Source organism: Wyeomyia smithii, chromosome 3 (assembly GCF_029784165.1).
Source record: "Wyeomyia smithii strain HCP4-BCI-WySm-NY-G18 chromosome 3, ASM2978416v1, whole genome shotgun sequence".
Classification (NCBI taxonomy): domain Eukaryota; kingdom Metazoa; phylum Arthropoda; class Insecta; order Diptera; family Culicidae; genus Wyeomyia; species Wyeomyia smithii.
The window spans coordinates 104,870,811-104,895,490 of record NC_073696.1 but is presented as its reverse complement, the minus strand read 5'-3'; the positions used below and the strand labels follow the sequence as shown (position 1 = coordinate 104,895,490).

Here is a 24,680-nt window from a genome sequence, read left to right as displayed (position 1 = left end):
GCATTGCCCATGTCTCGTGCCCGTAGAGGAATACCGGTCTTATGAGCGTCTTGTACATGATGCAGTTGGTCTTGTGAAGTCCGTAGTAGGCACGACTGCCAGGTCAAATACATCTGCGAATTTCTATGCTACAGTTGTCTGACGTTACCAATGCCGAGGTTTACCATTACGCTACTGCTAGCCGATACTTGGTCTTCAACGCAAAGCCAAAAAGCAAAGCCTTAGTGCTACATTCCGATTCGAAACTTGACCTTCTGATTTTTATCCACAGACTTCGCAGCCTACTGTTTAGTGTACAGGACAATTGGGGGGCTAGCGCTACGATCCTAATGACACTAACAGTCTCTCCCGAGCCGAGACTCAAACCTACGACGACTGACTTGTTAGGCCAGCATCGTACCTCGAGACCATCTGAGAGATTTTTGACGTATTCACCTTAAACCCTATCTTTTCTGCTTTACGTTACAGCTTGGTGTAGTGTTCAGCAACTATCTGGAACGTCTTTCCGACAAGGTCCACGTCGTCAGCGAAGCAGATGAACTAGCTGGGTTTACTGAAAATCGTGCCTCGTATGTTTGAAGCCTCACGTTTCATAACACCTTCAAGCGCAATGTTGAACAGGAGCAGGAAAGACCATCGCCTTGTCGAAATTTCTTGCGTGTTTGAAACAGGCTTGATACCGCACCCGAAATCATTACACAGCACTGTACACCATGTATTGTGGCCTTAATCAGTCTTGTTAGTTTCGCAGGGAAGCCTTTTTCGTCCATAACTATCCATAGCTCTACATGGTCGATAGTGTCGTAAGCGGCCTTAAAATCTGTGCGAGCAAGCCAGTCGTCGTAGGTTCGAGTCTTGACTCGGGTGAGACTGTTAGTGTCAGTAGGATCGTAGCGCTAGCCCCGCAATTGTCCTGTACACTTATACAAGAAATTAAATGCATCCCGCGCAGGATCTAAGTGTTTCTTGAGAACGATACAGTTGCTCCATTCCCTCATACTCCAACTCTTCCAGACGGCGTTTTTTGTTCCGGAAAAACTGGGTCTGCTGTATCAACTCAACTCACTTTATGACGGGTCCTTTGCTGCAGCATCAATGCCCGCGCTACATTCTTCTCGTCTAGGATCGTTTGACACTCCACGTGGAAACAACCGCTGCGTTGATTCCTCTCGACGAATCCAACAGCACTTTCCACTTCGTTGTTAATGGCTGCCTTCCCAGTACTCCAGTAGTCCTCCAAAGGGGCTTCGGTAAGCTCTTCCTCATCCGGTACATTACCTCAAGGCTTTGCGTGTACTCAATAGCGACTTCAGGGAATTAAAATCGCTCCTGATTATACCGTGGCGGGCGACGGTAGCGGGTGTTGTTGATAACCGAAGGTCTTTGGCGCATTTTGATAGGTTCGGAAGTCGATAATATCCGAGAAGTACCTTCCGTCAATCAAGGCGTGATCGATTTGTGTTTCAGTCTGTTCTGGTAGTCTTCAGGAGTACCGATATAAAAGGCTATGCTGGAAGTTGGTACTACGGTCTGAGATTCTGCTCCTGGCCCACCTGAGCGTAGAGATCTCCGATAACGATTTTGACGCCATGTTTTGGGCAGCTATCGTATGTATGCTCAAGCTGCGCGTAAAAGGTGTCTTTATCCTCTTCGTTACTTCCTAGATAAGGGCTTCCGTTGTTGATTGACCACCACCTAATCACGTGCTCTCTGTATTTTGCCCTTCACAAAGTAAGCTGTGCCCAGCTCGTGTGTGTTGCAGTGTACTGCTTGCGAGAGCTTGGTAGCGAGCGAATCTTCGGGCTTATTACCCAGTGGTGCGTTTGGGATGCTTGCATCCAGCAACAAAAGTAGAGTAAAAAAACAGAATTTGAGCCCGTGGCCCCTACGCTTTTGATTCTCATCACATCCAATCGTACACTTACCAGTCAATAACTCGAACATTAGTACTCCCAGCGACCAGTAATCGGCGCTGATGTCATGGCCTCGGTTGAGAATCACCTCCGGTGCGACATACTCTGGTGTTCCACAGAAAGTCCACGTTTTTCGTCCTAGAAGAAATCAATTATCAAACGAAACAGTTCGTATCACATCGTAAGCGTTCATTACCTGACTGCAGCTTTTTAGCGAACCCAAAGTCCACCAGCTTGACGTAGCCAGACACATCGAGCAGCAGGTTCTCCGGCTTCAGATCCCGATAGATGATGTTGCGCGAGTGAAGATAATCGAACGCTTCCACCACACAAGCCGTGTAAAAGCGAGTGGTGGGATCGTCAAAGTGTCCACGATCACGCAGAATCGTCCAGAGTTCCCCACCGAGGCAGCTTTCCATCAACATGTACAAATATTTGCGATCCTTGAAGGTTTTGTAAAGTTTTACAATGAAATCGCTGTTTGCCTGCATGGATTAGCGGTCATTAGAAACGGGAGATTAAATTTAGTGCATGATCATACTTCGCTCATGATTTCCTTTTCGGACATTATGTGCTGCTGTTGACGTGTTTCCACAATTTGAGCCTTCTTCATCTGCTTCAACGCGAAGGAGCGTGATTTATCCTGGGAGAGTTGAACCAACTCGACACGGCCAAAACCACCGACGCCCAAGGTAGCAAGTACCCGCAGATCCGAAAGTCGCACATCACGGAACTCTTCATAGATTCTGAGAATTGTAATGAAAGTTAGGAAGTACTTGTGTTGGGTTGTATGTCATTCAAGCTGAGTCGGCACAACATACTTACGAATCTCCTTATGAGAATGCTTTCGATAGAGTGAAGACCAGTAATTTTAAAACTCTTTTGCGGACGATTAAAACCTACCCTCTAAGCAAACTTACTTCTTCTTCTGGATCACTGCATCGTCATTGTAGCGATTCTTGATTTCGTCCAAGTTCGAGATCAACTGGTTGAACGTATCTCGGTCTATGACCAAACAGGTGACACCTTCCGGAGAGTCACAAATAATATTGGCTGTTCGAAGATCATCCCTGAAATTCAAAAAGGGGGCGCTGAGAATGTACTCTTGATCAAAAAAAAAAATAATAATAATAGTACAAACCCCTGCAATGCCTTTTCGCCGAAGAAATCGCCCTTGCCGAGCGTGCGGATGAATTTTTCCTCCTGTGTTTCTGGCTGCCGGATGGTGACGCGCACCTGACCCTTCGAGATAATGAAGAAAGTATCGCCGCGAGCCCCCTGGCGGATAATGTAGTCGCCCTTCTGGTAGTAGCACTCTTCCAGCACGTCCGATATCTTGCACAGGGTATCCTCCGGGAGATTCTTGAAGATGGGAACACTGTGAAGAAAAGGTAGTTGTTAATTATTTTCGTCTCATTTGAATCACTGTTATTTTCCAAGGAGCACATTGAGAGTAAGTGCAACAAACAAAAATACAATTCTAGACTACATCCAAAGAATAAAAGGTTTCAACTTTTTCTACAACTACACAATTGCGCAAGCAAATAAATATCACAGAAAGGTATTGGTGTTACGATGTCCCCATTTGTCTTAGAACACAAAATAAATCTTCAGAATAAATATTAGTAAATATATTATTCATTATAAACATTCTCTCAATTAAAAATAATGGTAACCTTGCAGTGCGGAAGACTGATTCAATGATTTCAGTCAGGTCATGGTCTCATGTTTGTATACAAAACCCTCTCATGAATGACTGGCCAAGTTTTGCGAGCCTTGACCGCGGTATCTACAGCGATAACTTAAAAGTGTACGTTCATGCAGATCTTTCCCACATATCTGATTGCTGCAGACGGTCAGTGTTTTATGCATGCACGAAACTCCGAAGCATAATGGTGACCTTTGTTTTGTTTCCGTCATTATTATTTTAGGTGTTTGTGATTGCAGTTCGTCTGTCATTGCAGCGTTATATCAATTGACTAGCATTAATCTCAAGACAGTGAGGACGGTATATGGTAACATTTTTTAACCCAGAAGTAAACAAATTTATGTTTGAGGGTTATGAACATTTGTACTAGATTTTAATGCCCGTGATGGTTTTTAGTATATAATATATTCCAAAAAGAAACTGAAATGATGAATTAAAGTTGATCCTATATTGATACATTTTTCATTCGAAAGAAAACTAACTAACCTCATTGTAACTTTCTTGGGGATAATTAATTTTATATAATACTAGCTGACCCGGCAAACTTCGTACCGCCACCTTGAGTTTTATTGGTTGTTGAATTGCAAAAACTGAAATATCTAACTGCTGCTAAAAAACATACCTACGATATGTTTTGGCTCTGATTTGTTTTTAGTTTTTTGTTCGATCCTGCGCTCGTAAAATTCTACATTTTTATTTCATTGAACATTATGAAGCACCTTTCAACCATAATTAAATCATTTCAATACATTTCTAAAAATAAACAGTCATTCTTTTAAATATTCTGAAGGAATTATTACATTATTTTTTCAATTATTCAAAAGCTTGGCTTAATGCAAATATAGTAATACCCTTCTGCCTGGCCAATCTCACTGGAACAGATTTTATAAAAAACTTCAGAATTCTAAATAATTCAAGCTTAAAATTCGGAATATGCGAAACATGTGAAAGTGGTCAAGGCGGTCCTAGCCACTAAATTCTATATATTCCACAATGTCGGGGTCTGGATCACGTGAATATGCGACATAAAGCTGTCCATGTGAGAAGCATGAATACTCGGAGTTTATGCCACAAATTTTCAGTGACTGTCCTTGGGTTTTATCAATAGTCATCGCGAATGCGCGACGCACAGGAAATTGCAGACGTTTGAAATTTAACGGTGAATCGGTAGGAGTAATCGAGATACGCGGGATCATTACGACTTCTCCTTTGTAGTTTCCTGTCAGAATTGTCGCTTCAAGGACATTTGCCATCGGGTAGTAGCAGCAATGCATCTGTTCGGTGGTAAATTTGACCTTGAATCTATAAAGTAGTAGTATTTGAAAATATTTGATTAGCATTTTTCTCTCAATTGAGTGTTTAGGTTATTATACTTTATTTTTCTTTTGTTCAAGACTCTCTTATAAACTATGGAAACTAAGTGTGTAACTGACGATTTTGAGATATATGGGGTGTCGAACGTCGTGCATTTCCTTAACCGATCGACTCGTATATTTCCTGACTTTTTAATATTCTATCTTCAGTGTTGTGGAGCCTGACACTTTTATTGACCTGCTACTACTCGTGTCTTAACTCACAAAACTGGAACAAAAACAACGAATTTTATTTTAATTCACCGGCATGTTAAGTATTTGAACATTCCAGTTACAACAACTTCATCTGAACAAAAAACACTTTGACCACAGCAGAAATTTGTCAAAGTCAACTGGAAGATATGCAAGAATCAGTTTAATCATGTAGTTTAGGGAACATTCCTTTTATAAAATACCCTCAGCGGCTTCTTCGTTAGAAAGCATTCCCACTACATGTGGAAGAAAATTATTCGAAACCAACTGAAACCAGTATGAATACTCCTCAAAATTCTCGCAAAAACACATTATTATTTTTAATCTATTATGTTTATTACGTACCGACAGTGTCTTCTTCTTTCTTGAAAAACAGTTACAGCACAAATTAACAGAAACCGACGTTGAATTTAAGTGGCATCAACAGAAACCAATACGAAAATCGCATAGAACTATTCCATAAAATATTTAAAAACATGAAAGCTATCGTTTATGTACGCCCCGGTGATGAAAACTAGTTCGAATTTTTCCGATAAAAGGCAACAAAAAATCGTTACTCACTAAAACTTACAAAAAACCTCTCAGAATCTCAGAAGGGCGGGAAATATCAAGGGTTGGTTTTTAACGTTTTATAACTTTTCCAGTTGATTTTCGTTATTGCCATGGCATAGTGACAATATGGTTTTGTCCTGAACAAAAATTCTCGCAAAACCTAATGGCCAACCATTTTTCGGGTATTTTTTTTTCAAACATACATGATACCAATTGCTTTTCACGTGACCATGTGACATAAAGCTGTTTATGCGAGAATATGCATATTTTAGGTTTAATGCCACCAGTTATCAGGGCTTTGGGCATTATCGAATATCACCCAACTGCGGAGCGCGAAGGTACATACAAACGATTGAAATTAAATGGTAAATTGGTAGGTACACGGAGCTTCGAAATTTTCGCTTCAATGACAATAATATTTCATCTGATTTTTGAGACAGATCTGCTGCCTAAGCACAGTGCAATTGACACTTCGCAACATTATAGTTTTCAATTCAACATTCAACAATTAATTGTAAATCCAGAGATTTGTAGGAATGCAATAGTGCCTATTTAACGAAACATGAACAGAAATCAATGTTTTTTGAGAAACAAAAACTACACGTTTCTTTTACCAGCTAAGAGAATCATTGCAGCATGAGCAATTGTCAATGATCTAAGTCAGTGTGCATTTTAGAGAAAATTGAACAGATTGATTAGATTCGAGCAATGGTAAATTAAATCATCGCACATGTAGTGTTATTCTTGTTCTTTCTTTTCATTCATCAGATAAATAACGATTATATGCAACTTTGCTCAAATAAGCCAGAAATTTAATTTACATTATCAAGTATATGCCCTTGACTAAAATCAAAGTCACGTTGAGAGTATTCACATGCATGTCGAGTTTGCTGCTACCACGCTATAGCGCTTTTGCATAGAAAAGGTGTAGTAGGCAGCGTAAACGAAAATCACTTTATATGTGAACCATTAACGCCTCAAAAACGACGCTACAACAACTTGTCTACCGGTCATAGCCTACAATCATAGTAATCTAATGACGTTGTTCTTGGAGTAAAAGGCGGGAAAAACCGAAAATATATTTCAATTTTTTTCTAACTTTATCAGTTGATTATTGTTATTTTTATGGCCTATTAACTCGTCGAAGATGAAGACAAAACAAACACAAAAAGAATCATTCAAATCCGTTGATTCTACTTCGAGTGAAACGCCGTTATACAGACACCAACTTATCTTTATTTAATAGACTAGCTGACCCGACAAACTTCGTACCGCCGCCTTGAGTTTTATTGACTGTTGAATTGCAAAAACTGAAATATCTAACTGCTGCTAAAAAACATACCTACGATATGCTTCGGCTCTGATTTGTTTTTAGTTTTTTTTTTCAATCCTGCGCTCGTAAAATTCTACGTTTTTATTTCATTGAACATTATGAAGCACCTTACAACCATAATCAAATCATTTCAATACATTTCTGAAAATAAAAAGTCATTCTTTTAAATATTCTGAAGGAAATTATTAGGGGTAAACAGGGTAAGACCGCCCTGCGGGGTAAGACCGCCCACTGAAGTTTTACTACCAAGTTATAAAATTTGATAGTGCTTAGTAGTTTTTCTGTTTTGATAGTGCGCGAACGGTCGCAGAAATAATCAAAAACAACCTTTCAGCTGGCAACCAGTCAATGCGCTATTGTTTTGCGGCAACGGGACTTAAGGTTTTTCAGTCTAAAAATCTATTGTTTTGTTCGTGAATATACGTTTAATCGCTTGCCTGAATCTATCTTCTTTCGGGAATATCGAAGGCCGTGAGTAATCTTGTAATTTTGACTACTTTTTCGGTCAAATATGAAAATGTTCCACTGGGGGTAAAGTCGCCCACTATACAAGGGGTAAAACCGCCACGTATCCAACTGCTTGTTGTTTTACTTCAAGACCCAAATGCCTCGACACTACGAAGGGAATATTTACAGGATCAGTAAAGCAACTTCAAGCCACATAAGACATCGATGTTAATCGACCATTTTCGATTTGGTTGAAGCTTTTCTAGTAATATATTTTAACAATACTTATTTTTGAAAAAAGTAAACCTGTGTGAAAATGGTGTTAATGAACCAAAATAATTTTAGAGCCAGGACGGTTTGTTTGATTGGTATGACGTCTCCGGCAGAATTAAAAATAGTAGTTTTTTACTTCCGAAAAAAGTACACACTCTTAAAAAAAACTTAAAAAAAGATATAAAAATAGAATAAAAAATATATTTTTTTTTTCAAATTTATTTGAAAAAACATGTTTTTGCCTGTAAAATCTACAAAAGGTAAGCCAAAATTTTATGGTTGTTGGATCATGGAGTAATAGAAATATTAATAGCTCAATTTTTGTGGTGAATTTTTTTTTTGGACGGTTTGTTTGGTGTATAGACCCGATCAGAAGAGCATACCTAAAAATTACAAAATTCTATCAACGCGAGATACAAATAACATATTTTGATACAATTTTGGATTTTTTCATATAATTTTGATAACAAAATTGAATCTGTATGTGTTATAATAACAAAACCTGAAATAAAGTAGTTCTGAAACAAATCTAACTAATTTTTCGTTCCTATCAAAACATGTTATTTCTAACAATGTTTGTTATTATATTGTTCTATATACTATCTTATTTTGTTAGAAAACTGATACATTAGTAACAAATTTTGATATGTGTTTGATACTAATAGAATCATTTCTGTTAGAATTCCTGTTATTTTAACACCTAACGGGATCGAATTGAAAACACAGTCTGTATGGTTTTTCCCGTAACAAACTAACATATTCTGTTACATTTTTGTTTTTTCTTTGTGATCGGGGAGTCGTTGATAATTTTGTTCTACAAAAAAAAAAAAAAACATAGAAAATTGAAAATATAAATAAAAGAAATAATAATTATTAGTATTTTTCTATACATAATAAGTCTTCAAAAGAATCATACAGACAAGTTTAAAGAGTTTTAATTTTTAGCTTAAAGATAGGTATATTATGAATTCAATATCTTGAAAACCCCCAATTCTGAAAAATCTATTTATTTTGAAAACCAAAAAGTTACCTAAACATTGATCTGAACTTGAATAATCAGAAAACAAAATAAGTTGAAACTTAGAAAAAAAATTTTTTTTCTGATTTTTCACAGTGTATATTTTATTTAAAAAGAGGAAAAATACCATCTACAACTTTGTCAGAGACACTATACCGATAAAATCAACCGTTTCGGCCCTAAAAATATTGTTTATCCTCAAAAAATGGTGGGCGATCTTACTCCGCTGGTGGGTGGGCTTACCCCGCATGAAAAAGATCTGCACATTTTCAATGAATTTTTAAAATTTAAAAAAAAGCTGGAAATAAACAAAAATATTTCAGTTCTTATTTTTTAAATGCGGGTATTGAATAGAAGAACCTCTTAGCGAAGCAAAAATGAAATTGCAGCCGCAACTTTTTTTTCTATAAACAGAATTGCTTAAGGGGGCGGTCTTACCCCGCTTACCCCTACATTATTTTTTCAATTATTCAAAAGCTTCTGCCTGGCCAATCTCACTGGAACAGATTTTATAAAAAAATTCATTATTCTAAATAATTCAAGCTTAAAATTCGGAATATACGAAACATGTGAAAGTGGTCAAGGCGGCCCTAGCCACTAAATTCTATATATTCCACAATGTCGGGGTCAGGGTCACGTGAATATGCGACATAAAGCTGTCCATGTGAGAAGCATGAATACTCGGAGTTTATGCCACAAATTTTCAGTGACTGTCCTTGGGTTTTATCAATAGTCATCGCGAATGCGCGACGCACGGGAAATTGCAGACGTTTAAAATTTAACGGCAAATCGGTAGGAGTAATCGAGATACGCGGGATTATTACGACTGGAGAAGTCGTAATGGATAATGGGTGGAGTTTGTAGTTTCCTGTCAGAATTGTCGCTTCAAGGACATTTGCCATCGGGTAGTGGCAGCAATGCATCTGTTCGGTGGTAAATTTGACCACCATAAGATAATTGTAATTTTATTATTCACACTATTGTACTATTGAAAATAGTCAAGCCTTGTAAAAACGAAAAATTCGACCTCTGATTGGTCGTTATATGCTTGCTTCCCAAGCACGGTCGACAGGATCATATACCTTGCAATTGAAAACACGCTATTTGGCCTATATAAGAGCCTGTTTCAGCCGGAGCCGCTCATAATAGTTCTAGACAGCGACAACAGCAGTCGTCCTTCCTTAGCAGCAGCACTAGCCCTGTGGTTGGTCACCACGTCTCAGGAGCAGCGCGGTTTTTCTCAGCGTGTGTCGCCAGACAGCCATTATTCCCCCCGTGTTGGGGCAGCATGAAGATTGCCATCAGGAAATCCAATTTCGGAAATCAAAATGCCTTTTTTAAGGCAAATAAACAAGTCATTGAAAGTTAATAATTTTTGTCAACGCAAGCAAGCATTCTGTGTTGCATCCTAGCAATTCAAATTTGTCGCACCCGTCTAATTTACTGAATGTGAAATAGCTTCCACAGTGCATGTTGTCCGTGTATCTTAATTCCCCCAATGTTAGGGCAGCTCAAAGGTTGTAATTAGCAACCGATTTTGAACAGCAAAATGCTTTTTTGAAGGCAAATAAAAAAATAATTGAAGGTTTATAATTTTCTGGCATCAACACAAGCAGACATTCTGTGCGGGATGCAATCAAATTCTGTTGTAGTTGTCTAATTTTTACTTTATTTAGTAAACTCCCCACTGTAGGGGCAGCGCAAAGGCTGCGATCAGCATAACCGACATTGAATAATAAATTGCCCTGTTAGAACGCATTCACAAAAGCAGTTAGTTCGACTATGCAGAGCTAATATGAAGTCGATTCAATCTATCATCATTAACAGAATTTCGTCGTCTCCCAGCTGCCAAGTTGCAACATGATGCAACACGCAACAGCGAGCAAACGAAATCGCTTGATGTTACAAACCGCAATAAGATACGGGTTAAAACCGTTGCGTGTGTGAGAGCACCATCGGTGTTTATTCGCTGGATACACTATCTACTGTCTACTGAACGCAATAATCTGCTTACATGCGACACGGGGACGGGAACATTTTCTTCAACGAAGCTGCGCAACACGACACAAAACATGTTATTTTGTTGCTTCAATGAGAGTGCTATCGGTCCGGCTCGACAAGAAATCATTTTTGTGCATCCGTGCTACGAAACTGAGGAAAAACTTTAGAAACTGAAAAAAGAGGTGGAGCTTATCAAATGATCGCTCTGAGCCGGAATGAAGTCACACATATTTTTCAAGTTATGTCATTCCACCACCTACGAAAAATAATTCATTCCTATTTTCATCCCTATATAAGAGCATGTTTCAGCCGGAGCCGCTCATAATAGTTCTAGACAGCGACAACAGCAGTCGTCCTTCCTTAACAGCAGCACTAGCCCTGTGGTTGGTCACCACGTCTCAGGAGCAGCGCGGTTTTTCTCAGCGTGTGTCGCCAGACAGCCATTATTCTCCCCGTTTTGGGGCAGCATGAAGATTGCCATCAGGAAATCCAATTTTGGAAATCAAAATACCTTTTTGAAGGCAAATAAACAAGTCATTGAAAGTTAATAGTTTTTGTCAACGCAAGCAAGTATTCTGTGTTGCATCCTAGCGATTTAAATTTGTCGCACCCGTCTAATTTACTGAATGTGAAATAGCTTCCACAGTGCATGTTGTCCGTGTATCTTAATTCCCCCAATGTTAGGGCAGCTCAAAGGTTGTAATTAGCAACCGATTTTGAACCGCAAAATGCTTTTTCCAAGGCAAATAAAAAAATAATTGAAGGTTAATAATTTTCTGGCATCAACACAAGCAGACATTCTGTGCGGGATGCAATCAAATTCTGTTGTAGTTGTCCAATTTTTACTTTATTTAGTAATCCCCCCACTTTAGGGGCAGCGCAAAGGCTGCGATCAGCATGACCAACTTTGAATAACAAACGGATAACGTTTATTCACTAAAAATTCATCCAATTCAAAACAGGTTTTTGTCTGAGTGCAATAATTTGCACAAAAAGACATTAAAAATTTAACCGCATTATTAGACGCGTTTCTCCAGTCATGCCTCGTGAACGTGAAGGTTCCCTATCACAGACATAGATTTCGTGCTCCAGCACGTTACAACACGTGGAAATTGTCTTTTTACTAGTGCAACATTTCTTGGAAGTGTTTTATTATTCTCGGGTAAGAGACTACGAGTGCATTTATTGCATTTATTGAGAAATCCATCGGAAGTGTATTCAGTGCTATGTCTAAATATATGAACGCCAAATACAAGCGTGATGCTCGGAAACGCGCGAAAGACCAGCATGGGGAAGTTCATCGAAGAAACCAAGTACCAGTACGGAGGTCAATGTAAAAGCAGCCAGAGGTAACACGTGTCCAACCTCTGGTTGGGACGCTGGAGAAGGGCCTTCTACTAGAGGTAGGAGAAATCGAACCATTTATTTATTCCATATGCTCTCATGTCTAATTTACCTTGGATATAATACTGCGAAAATGATGAAATTTATATATTGTCGTGCATGCAATATAAGCATAACTTTTGAACTCTCCTAAGGGATGTAATAAAAGGCAAAATAATTCTAACTTTTAATTCTCATCATTTTCGTTGCATAAACAAAGATTTACAAAAGGTACAACAGTTTACTGAAACAAAAGGTCTGAACTGTGCCTAAAAGGTTCCGCACATAATATACCATAAGTCCTCATCTAAATGTCATATCTGCATAAAAGAGCACGAAGAGTTCTGATTGCATTTTTGAAGTAGAATACTTCTCTCAGGAAGTTCGGCTACATAGGAATGTGAAATGAAAATCTAAAACCGAAAAAAGTGAAAAATATGTACAATTTCAAATGCTAAGAAATCGGTTAGTTTTCGATGAATTTCCTTCGTTTTTGCAGCAATCGATTAGAAAATCTTCTAAGATTCCTACCAAATGCAGGAAATTACAATTTTTTTATTCGAACTATTGTACTATTGAAAATTCTTAAGCCTCGTTAAAACACAAAATTCGACCTCTGATTGGTTGTTATACGATTGCTTTCCCAAACACGGTCGACAGAGTTATGGACCTAGTAAATTGAATAATGCATTATTTGGCCTAAATAAGAGCCTTCATCAGATATTAAACAGATATTTCATCAGATATTAAACTGAACAACTGAAATTTGAAGAACACAAATGAATATTTGAAGAGTTAATATTTTCGCTATAATCCAAAGTTAATTATCTTCATCTACATGCATACTCTGCCTATTATTATGTATTTGCGTCGCTTAGTGTTTGGCTACGGTGTTGCAGAACGCAAATGACGGCGCGATGCGATTCGGCAAGACGAAATGTGTTGAAATGTATAGCTCTACTTCGCCGTAAAAAGAGCTGTACATTTCACCACGGTAAGACGAATCGCTAGTGTGACCACGTCCATACTCAGGTATGGAGGACCAGTGTGGTCCAAGGTATTGAGTACCTCGTGCCATCGCGGCAAACTCGAGAGTACGTACAGGCTAATGTGCCTAAGGGTCGCGTGCGCATACCGAACAGTGTCGTACGAGGCGGTTTGCGTCCTGGCTGGCATGATGCCCATCAGCATCATCGCCAAAGAGGATGTAGAGTGCTTCGACCAACGCGACACGAGGGGTATTCGCAATACCATACGGCCATCCTCAATGGCCAGGTGGCAGCGGGAGTGGTCCAACACTACAAAAGGTAGATGGACACACCGACTCATTCCAGAGTTAGCAGGCTGGATTAATAGGCACCATGGGGAAGTAACCTTCCATCTGACACAGATCCTGTCAGGCCATGGCTGCTTTAGGCAGTACCTGCATAGGTTCGGGTACGCCGAGTCCCCTATGTGCCCCGCTTGTACGGGTGCGGAAGAAAGCGCAGAGCATGTGTTCTTCACATGTCCGCGCTTCGAGCGGGTACGGTACGAAATGCTGGCAATAAGTGGGATGGACACCACGCCAGAGAATATAGTGCGTAGGATGTGCGAAAATAGGAAAATCTGGGATGCGGTCATCACAGCAGCATCACAGATCGTTAGTATTTTGCAGGGCACCAATCGACGGGAAACCATCGACGTGCCCCAGTTAGTTAACGGTTAACTAACTGGCCTGTATAGGCTGCTCTGCTACCCATAGAGGTAAGTGCGAAAAGCACGACGGGCCCTCTCCCTGAAGTAATGCCTAACGGCGGTCCCGGGGAGACAAAGGGCTTTAGCTAATCAGCTTAGGTTGCTCAGCATGGGTAAAAGCAGACGAATCGCATCGCGCCGTCATTCGCGTTCTGCATAACTGTAGCCTTTGTTCCGTTTCCGTTCAATGATGTCGTATTTAATGTGCATATTACAATTCGGCAGCACTTCAACTGCTCATTTGCGCAAAATTTTAAAAATATTCAATACACTTTATTCAAAATATCAAACAAAATGAAATGAAATTAGAAAAAATGACTGACACGCAAGCAGCCGGGTTATCTTTCTTTCAAAAGTATTCTACTTCAACCTTGCGGTCGTGGCTTTGCATACAACCTTCCTGTGATTTTTCTCTCAATTGAGTGTTTAAGTTACTATACTTTATTTTTCTTTTGTTCAAGACTTGTTTGAAGACTATGGAAACTAAGTGTGTAACTGACGATTCTGAGATATATGGGGTGTCGAACGTCGGCGCATTTCGAGCTCGTCTTGTTCTTAACCGATCAACTTCCCTTCGGGACTCGTAGATTTCCTGACTTTCTAATATTCTATCTTCAGTGTTGCGAAGCCTTATTGACACTCTTATTGACCTGCTACTACTCGTGTCTTAATTCGCAAAACTGGAACAAAAACAACGAATTTAATTTTAATTCAACGGCATGTTAAGTATTTGAACCAGAGCTGCGGAAAGTCAATATCATACTACTGACGTTACGCCAAAATGATGCAACACCAGAATCAGCCAACTACGATGCATGGTTCATTACATAAGAGTCTGCGATGTTACAATGATTCTCTTAGCGTCAACTCTCACTCTCATCGTTTTCTTGCTATCTTTCTCGATCATTCGGGTATGGCTGTACTGAGATTGAACCAGCAGAAATATCAAGCTCATTTTGACAGCATGATGTTATGAGGATAGCAAACATAAAATCAATGATTTTTCTTCAATTGATATGTATGATATTGATATATGGTCGGCGTGCGATCAGACCGAACTAAGCGCCGTTTTCTCAGATTGTGTTATTGACACCCAGTGGATATGAGAAGTAATAATCTATCTATTATGAAGTAACGAAATCGTGTGAGCATTTGATAACGATATTATAACAAAAAATCTTTGTAACAGCTTGTACACAGCAATTGCGGCGGTAAATGTTTTTCTATGCTTGGTTCGGTTTGACTGCACGCCGACTAAAAGCATTGTCAATAAACAACTATCACTACTTTGTTTTGTAACTGAGCGTATTTTAGTTTGGTACATTTTGAATCTGTATGATCATTCATTTTTATTCTCAATAGAGAATATGCTTCTTCATAACACCAATTGTAATAAAAAGAATTCTATTAATATTTTTGAAATGACCTCATATCTGGCAAATAATAATGCATTTTTATTCGTTTTTTGACATCATGAGTTTATTAATTTGATTCTTGAATATTGGGCTTGTTGTAGGTTTAACTCTGTGGTTAAACTAAAGAGAGTGTTAGTTCGCGGCAAAAAATGAATCGCGGGTGGCAAAACAGAAAACTTTTAAATATGTATGGGTATGTATATTTATATACAGATCCTGTTAAATTTTGGCACGGTTCAACTTTGAAACTGTTCAATTTCGGTTCGGAACGGTTTTGCTTTTCTCCTAGTTTTCATTCATATTTTCTTTTAACGAAGAGGATGGCCGGAGTTAATCGACTGGTTTCGGATATATGGCCGGAATATGTTTCAGTAACATGGTAACGATGATCAAAGCAGTGCTTAGAAGTGCTTAAGATCCTACCATGCCTCTCATTGAAAAATGTAAAAATGCGGACCTGTTCCGGTTGTGTTCCAAATACTCGGGGTTGTTATGCCAGCCCATCAAGCGACACCTATAACCACTGGTTTGAAATTATAAACCTAGTTCATTGGTGGCCACGTGGTCCTCGTGGTTCTGTGGTTAGCGATGTCGGTCGGCTAGCTATCCCACATGGTTGTGATATCGGGTTCGATTCCCGATCAGGTCGAGGATCTTTTCGAGCTGGAAATTTTCTCGACTCAGCACTGGGGCACGGTGTATCGTTGTACTTATCCTACAATATGCAAAATGTGCCGAAAACAATATCGATAAGGGGCCATCCACATACCACGTGGACAGATTTTTAACGATTTTGACCCCCCCTCCCCCTCCGTGGACAACAGTCCATATAAATTCTGAAAAAATTGTATGGACCGTGGACATTAGCCAACCCCCCCCCCCCCCAAGCTGTCCACGTGGTATGTGGATGGCCCCTAACGAATTTTCTCAAATAATCTAGTTGATCGAGACCGCATTAGCCCCCAGGCTAGCATGCGATATTGTTTGTTCATTGGTGGCCATATCTTGAGTTGGGATCGTCACGGACCGCAAAGCAGATCAAATTTAAAAAATCCTGATAGCAACAAACTTCAAGCTGGCACTGACATAATCACGCTATTGAAACGATTTTTGATATTCCAAAAATCACCTTGTTTTGCATTGCAGTGATATTTCCGAGTGAACTCTGTATATTCACGACGATTGACAATGAGAACCCGAAAATGGCAACAAAAGAGACAAGAAATTAAATAACTTGTCGGATCTCCACGCTTACTGTGATGGTTGCTGGCTATTCATGAGAGAAAGAAACGAGTCTCTCTCGTCATAGTCAGCATGTTGCTTGGATTAATCGCAGCTCTGATTTGAACATTCCACTTACAACAACTTCATCTGAACAAAAAACACTTCGACCACAGCAGAAATTTGTCAAAGTCAACTGGAAGATAAGCAAGTATCAGTTTGATCATGTAGATTAGGGAACATTCCTTTTATAAAATACCCTTAGCGGCATCTTCGTTAGGAAGCATTCCCACTACATGTGGAAGAAAATTATTCGAAACCAACTGAAACCAGTATGAATACTCCTCAGAATTCTCGCAAAAACACATTATTATTTTTAATCTATTATGTTTATTACGTACCGACAGTGTCTTCTTCTTTCTTGAAAAACAGTCACAGCACAAATTAACAGAAACCGACATTGAATTTAAGTGGGAAACCAATACGGAAATCGCATAGAACTATTCCATAAAATATTAAAAAAAATGAAGGCTATCGTTTAAGTACGACCGGTGATGAAAACTTGTTTCGAATTTTTCCGACCAAAGGCAACAGAAAATCGTTATTCACTAAAACTCACAGAAAACCTCTCAGAATCTCAGAAGGGCGGGAAATATCAAGGGTTGGTTTTTAACGTTTTATAACTTTTCCAGTTGATTTTCGTTATTGCCATGGCATAGTGACAATATGGTTTTGTCCTGAAAAAAAATTCTCGCAAAAACCTAATGGCCAACCATTTTTCGGGTATCTTTTTTTTTTCAAACATACTTGATACCAATTGTTTTTCACGTGACCATGTGACATAAAGCTGTTTATGCGAGAATATGCATGTTTTAGGTTTAATGCCACCAGTTATCAGGGCTTTAGGCATTATCGAATATCACCCAACTGCGGAGCGCGAAGGTACATACAGACGTTTGAAATTAAATGGAAAATTGGTAGGTACACGGAGCTTCGAAATTTTCGCTTCAATGACAATAATATTTCATCTGCTTTTTGAGGCAAATCTGCTGCCTAAGCACACTGCAATTGACACTTCGCAACATTATAGTTTTCAATTCAACATTCAACAATTAATTGTAAATCCAGAGATTTGTAGTAATGCAATAGTGCCTATTTAACGAAACATGAACAGAAATCAATGTTTTTTGAGAAGCAAAAACTACACGTTTCTTTTACCAGCTAACAGAATCATTGCAGCATGAGCAAATGTTTAGATCATTGACAGTCAGTGTGCATTTTAGAGAAAATTGAACAGATTGATTAGATCCGAGCAATGGTAAATTAAATCATCGCACATGTAGTGTTATTCTTGTTCTTTCTTTTCATTCATCAGATAAATAACGATTATATGCAACTTTGCTCAAATAAGCCAGAAATTTAATTTACATTATCAAGTATATGCCCTTAAATAAAATCAAAGTCACGTTGAGAGTATTCACATGCATGTTGAGTTTGCTGCTACCACGCTATAGCGCTTTTGCATAGAAAAGGTGTAGTAGGCAGCGAAAACGAATATTACCTAATACGTGAATCAATAACAGGTGCTTGTTTACTCAACTACGACGCCTCAATAACGACGCTACAACTTGTCTACCGGTCAAAGCCTACAATCATAATAATCTAATGACGTTGTTCTTGGAGTAAAAGGCGGGAAAAACCGAAAATATATTTCAATTTTTTTCTAACTTTATCAGTTGATTATTGTTATTTTTATGGCCTATTAACTCGTCGAAGATGAAGACAAAACAAACACAAAAAGAATCATTCAAATCCGTTGATTCTACTTCGAGTGAAACGCCGTTATACAGACACCAACTTATTTTTATTTAATAGATAATTACTGATAAAATTGTTTTCCGTGTTACTGAATTGCAAAGGCTCAACAAATTATTACGTTTTTAATTCACTCCCGCTTATAAATATTTTTCAGATCAGTAGAGCATCACTGTTTTCGTAAACACATCTCTCGCCTTGTTCATTCGGTTTCCTATTGAAAAAGTGTGTAAAATTGCGCATATGGCGCCGTTTTCTACAAGATAAATATGTCCCACGAAAGACTAAGTTCAAAGTAATCAGAGCGCATCCGTCGTGTTTAAAAGATTAGCGATCCGAGCAGTAAAAAAAAGGAATATCAAGTGGAAAATTCATCAAAACAGACAGTGGTGCGTGAGACAGGAGATTCAACTAACTGCGTGTGTGATGATTCCTATCACACTCACACTTTCGCCTTTAATGTTAACCTGTTTTAACCCAAGTCATTTATTCAATACATTTATTCCATTCGAAATGCAAGCTTACTTCACTTTGGAGGGTTGGGAACTGCGACTGTAAACACATCAAGCTAAAATGGGAGCCACTTTTCCATTCCACACACTGGTGAAACCATAATAATCACAAAACTTTGAACTAAGCGAAGAAACATTAATAAAACATGTAGCAGTGACGAATCGGACGTTAAAAAGTAGTCTGCCCCAACAGGGTGCTGTGCTCGTGAATAACCGCAGGCCGGCTCGGCGATTCGGCCGAAATGCCGATGAGTAAATTAAAGCACGACTTTCATTCATAAATTGACCGGTTATCTCACTTTCTGTCATTAGCCGTGTCATGCCGTAAAGGAAAACGAGCGTGAACCTGTTTGGTTGCCATTGGGCTGATTTCGTAATAATTGACACCTTTGTGGAGCGCGCAATGTTGTGCCGGAGGGGGCGTTCCACCATCCAACAGCCGGAAACTCGTATATTGAATAATGGCAAGGGTTTATCACCCGTTTTTTATCGAACGGCGAGAAGTTTGAGCGGATCTCCAACTGGGATGTTTTGAATTATGTGAATTCAGTAATGTCTAAAAAAGTACATTAGAGCCGTTAAAAACATCTTCGGCTTACCCTAAATCCAAATCTAACACTATAAATAAGAGCCTTTGCTTCGTTCATCTTTAAGGAGAAGCATAGTAATCACCTTTATTCACCTATGTGTTCTAATAAATCGTATGCCGAATGTTGACGTGAATAACTTAGACGCGTTGCACAGATTTCTCTGTTTTCTGATCCTTTTTATTATGTCATGTAGTTTTCCAACAAAAGTTCTCTAGATAATAGTTGTTACTAGGTAACAACCCCTCGCCGTTTTCTCGATTATTTGCTGCCTGCTCCTTTTCAATATCAGCAAATATATCGATCTGCCGTAAACCAGCATGTATTGAAATTTTGTTTGCCGAAGTTCTTGAAAATTCTGCCGAAAACTTGTAGAACATTTCGTTGAATTTATCAGCTGTTGAGTTCTCAGCAATAAAATCCAAGTGTGTGGCAAAAAACACTTTACTAAGAATATTCAAGAAAAAGAAATGGATCGGAACAATCGGCATAGACTTGGGCGACGAATAAAAGACATCGATTGGAAGCTCGGAACATCCCGGGTGGTGACAGGATCCTACTGGATCATCTGGAACCCCATTACTTCGCCGTCGTAGCACTGCAGGAACTTTGACGAAAAGAAGAAAATGTACGCAGAATGTCTAGCCGCAGGGCCCAGTACTACCAGAGAGGCGACACAATAAATGAGCGGGGTACCGGTTTTATTGTGTTATTGTGTTGAGCAGGATGCAAAGTCCTGTGAGCAAGGGGCAGGCGATGTATATTGAGAATTAAAGGCCGTGTCTACAATTACTCCATCATCAATGTGCACTGCCCGCATGAAGAAAAACCCGATGTTAAAAAGTTAGCCTTTTACGCACAGCTGGAGGACGTCTACGACAGCAGCTTGCAGCGGGACATCAAGATCGTCATCGGGGATATGAACGCTCAAACCGGAGGGGAAGACCTGTATAAACCGATGATCGGACACGAAAGTCTGCAGACTGAGACGAACAACAACGGCCAAAGATGCGTAAACTTTGCAGCTTCTCGACGATTGGAAGTTCGAAGTACATTTTTCCTCTGCAAGGACATCCACAAAGCCACTTGCAAATCACCTGATCAACGTACAACAAACCCAATTGATCATGTGCTCATCGAAGGACGGGTTTTCTCAGATATCACCAACATACGCACCTACCGAGGTGCGGACATTGACTCGGCCCACTACTTAGTGGCGCTTTGTATGCGTTCAAAACTGTCGACTGTCTATCAGTCACGACAGAGCCGATCCCCGCGGCTGAACATCAAGCAGCTCCGGAACCCGCCAGCTGCCGAAGTCGACGCGCAACAACTTGAAGCGGAACTGGCCACGGTAGAGGAGTTCGGTGCAGCTCCTATCGGGGATGGCTAAATCATGATTCGCACGGCCATCAGGGAATCCCGCGACGACGACACTAGAAACAGAAGCACCGAGTGGCAGAAACGATTGGTATGATGGGGAATGTGAGGCAGCGGTGACAGAGAAAAGCCGGACTTGGGTAAATTACCTGAGGGTAAGAACGAGAGAGAACCTGGTTAAGTACAGACGGGCAAAGAACGACATGACCACGATTCTGAGACGTAAAAATCGCCAGCAGGAGGTTCGTGACCATGAAGAGTTAGAAGAGCTATTCACTGTTAAGGCTGACACAAATTTCGAATTCTTTTTATGTTCAAGGTTATCAAAGTTAGCAAAGGGGGTGGCAAAAAATAAATAACACCGAGACGAAAAAAAGAAAAAACTTCGACACTTTATTATAATTATTATTATTTATTTCACTTGCCTATTAACGACACTCTCGTTGCCACTGGACTTGTTTGTTGCTAAATTGAGCATTTATGCTGTCCGAAAACCAATAAAATGAACAAAACGGTTTGAGCTTTTTTTTCTTCCCCTTCCAATATTCAAGATTTTTGAGGGGGGGGGGGGGGTTGCATAAAATGAAAATAAAATTTGTAACGGCCTAATGATAAATGATAAAATTCTACGAAAAGATTAACCAATTCCGTAAAGGTGATATACCGCGAGCTGACTTTTGCAAGGATGTGGAAGTTAATCTTATCACGAACGATAGCAAGTGGTTGACCGGTGGGAGCAGCACTTCGATGGACATCTGAATGGCGATGCAACAAACAGAAGCGGAACTGGAACGGAGATGGGAATGCCAGCAGTAGATGAGCGGGTATCAGTCTTCGACTTCCACAAAGTTCAGCAGGAGAATGGGAGGCTGAAGAACAACAAATCCACTGGCAAAAACGGCCTGTCGGGTGAGCTCTACAAACATGGTAAAGGAACACTTGCTAGAGCACTACACTGGGTCATTTCTAAGTCCTGGGAAGAGGCAAAACTGTCAGAAGAGTGGATGGAGGAACTCCTCCTAGATGGGGAATGGCGACAAGCTGGAGTTCTGCAACTATCGTAGCATTACGCTTCAGCGCTGCTTATAAAAGATCATAGTTCTATTCCAATGTCTAACACCTTTAACCAGGAGGTTCGTGGGACAATATCAGGCGGGTTTTATGGGAGCTCGCGCAACCAAGGCTATCATAAATCGTGAGATGTGTTATGTGCGTGTTTCGGGGATACACTCGATTCCCTTCGAGTCATTCCGAGGATTGAGACAAGGTGATGGACTTTCCTGTTTGCTTTTTGACATCGCCCTCGAAGGTGTTATACGAAGACCGGGCATCGACACGAGTGGTACGACTTTCACGAAGCGGGTTCAGCTTAAAGGCTTCGCTGATGACTTCGACATCATAGCACGAAATTTTGCGACGGTGGTGGAAACCTACACCAGACTAAAAGCGGAAGCTAAGCGTATTGGAATGCTGATCAATGCGTCAAAAACAAAATTGAAGGAAGGAAGCTTCAAGGACAACAACAACAACACCAGCAAGGAGATTCCGAGAAGCATTCAAGGGGAAAATCGTGCCTACTTTGTACTTCGTAAGACGCTGAGATCCAATCGCCGTACGAAGCTGAAGCTGTACAAAACACTAGGAAGACCGGTGGTCTTTTTAGGGGAAAGGGAAGACAATACTGCTATCAGAGAACCCCAGGGCCCTTGGAGTTTTCGAACGGAGGGAGCTGCGAACCATCTACGGAGAAGTGCCTACTGAAGACGGAGAGTGGCTTGATCAGACTAAAAGTGACGTACGAGTGAAACAGTCCAGAACCGAATTGAATGGAGATGACTTCTTGATACTGTACGTGCCACCTCGGCCCTAGCCTGCTAGGTAAGGTGGGTTACATTTGAGAACTTCGAAAATTTGACGATTATGACGACCATAATTTGAACGTAGCGCTCTTGAAGTTGAGGCCACAGTAAGGGTGTGCGAAATTTCGCGAAATTTCGAGTTTCACGAAATTTAACGAAATTTATCGAAATTGAGAACACATTTTTCAAATAAATAGATACAAATTATGATTTCGGAACCCATTTTTCTGCTGTTATAAGCTCTAATTATGGTCCGGAAATGCTTCAAAGCTTTGACCGTATAAAGTTTGAAAAAAATCTATAGTTTACTATGATTTTCTAATTTCCGGGATTTTCCTGAACTTGAACTCAAATAAACTCAAAATATCTCTAAGCCTCCTGTTGAAATATGAATCAATAAAAAGATTTGCTTAAAATTTATGAACTCTAGTCATTTTTTGAAAAATTTCGAGAAAAATTTCGTTGAATTTCGGGAACCTCGAAATTTCGCGAAATTTCGCACAGCCTTAGGCCACAGACTCCAAATTTCGTAAATTTTAATAATCTCGACGCGTTGTTGAACCGTGTATCTTTCCATTATGAAATGGCGACGCTTACTGAAGAGAAATGTCAAGAGAGCGGAAAAAAGATGGCGTCGTTTGTTGTCCCCATCTCTCGTACGTACCATTGGTTTATGCCGTACTTGTAGGTATAAAATAGATCCGTGTGATGTATCACTGGTAGTCCTCTAGTTTCTTGTCCAGTAACCTCTATCCCTGCCTCCTTGTTGTACCGACGGGTATACGAGTGACCTTAGGAAAGATCGGATAACCAGCCCCAGTGGGACCTCCAGTCATATGCTGACAGAGAAGGAGGGCACTTGTCATGATCTAATTCGAACGTCTTGACTTCATAGCGGCTCGAAACAGTGTCTGTTCTCCATATTAATAGCGGCTGAATAAGTTGATGCATCCAGGACTTTAAACACCAAGGCCAAAATTCCTGGCGGTATTCGTGACTTAAAACAGTGGAACTACGTTGGTCCTCCTGCGAGACAGTTGGGTTGGTTACGCGTCTTGCGAGCCTGCACCAGTAAAAACTACCTAGCAACGAATGAAGAACAAGACGAGTCGAGCCGGAATAATTGTCATGGTCACAGGTGACGAAAACGGACTAACTATTGGAACTTGGAACATGGAACTGCCGATCACTCAATTTTATTTGAAGCACTCGAGTACTTGCTGATAAAATGAAGAGCCGCAAGTTCGACATCGTAGTGCTGCAGGAGGTGTGTTGGAAAAATTCTATGTCTCGTACGTCTCGAGATTGTCATACTATCTACCAGAGCTGAGAAAATACACAGAGTACAGCTTTCATCGCGATGCACGCGGTGCAGAAGCGGGTTATCGGGTATTGGCCTCCCCGAATGGGCTGGTTGAGGATCAAAGGGCCGTTCTCCAATATCAGCATTATCAATGTGCACAGCCACAACCCCGAGAGCATCGATGATGACGCGCAGCTGGAGCGCGAATACGACAAATGCCCAAGATGATATCAAGATCATCAAATTAAGCGTGCACGTCAGCCGGTGCACTGAAATCGCCCTAAGACTTATCGACTTGGCCGCCTCCAAAAACATGGCAGGACATAGTAGCTTGGTACAGCACAACCTTCAACATCGGTACACCTGGAGGTCACGAAATCAGCCAGAATAGAAAATCGTCCACGTTTTGAGAGATGGTTGACACTTCTCGGGCATCACCGACGTCACAGCCTAACAAGGCGCCAACATTGATGTAGACCACGACTTAGTGATTCTGAAGATGCGCCCAAAACTCTCAATTGTGAACAACACTCGATACCGGCGATGAAAACTAAACGCATTCGCTTGAAGTATCGCAACCGGAAGAAGGTGATTTGGTTAGAAACCCTCCGTGAAAACAGTTATTCACAGCGTTGCGGAGAACGTCCTGGAGTGAGTG

General features: G+C 40.2%; 1 protein-coding gene across 8 annotated transcripts in view; it reads right to left on the bottom strand.

The window, feature by feature from the left end:
- Positions 1 to 24,680, bottom strand: part of LOC129726435 (cGMP-dependent protein kinase, isozyme 2 forms cD4/T1/T3A/T3B) — a 414,395-nt gene that overhangs the window by 7,056 nt on the left and 382,659 nt on the right. For all 8 annotated transcript variants that reach the window (XM_055683124.1, XM_055683123.1, XM_055683125.1 and 5 more), the window contains 5 exons: positions 3,055 to 3,291; positions 2,834 to 2,983; positions 2,455 to 2,659; positions 2,110 to 2,398; positions 1,926 to 2,051 (listed from right to left, as the gene is read on the bottom strand). In XM_055683124.1, coding sequence (XP_055539099.1) covers positions 1,926 to 2,051; positions 2,110 to 2,398; positions 2,455 to 2,659; positions 2,834 to 2,983; positions 3,055 to 3,291 — 1,007 coding nt within the window. The remainder of the gene's footprint in view (positions 1 to 1,925; positions 2,052 to 2,109; positions 2,399 to 2,454; positions 2,660 to 2,833; positions 2,984 to 3,054; positions 3,292 to 24,680) is intronic.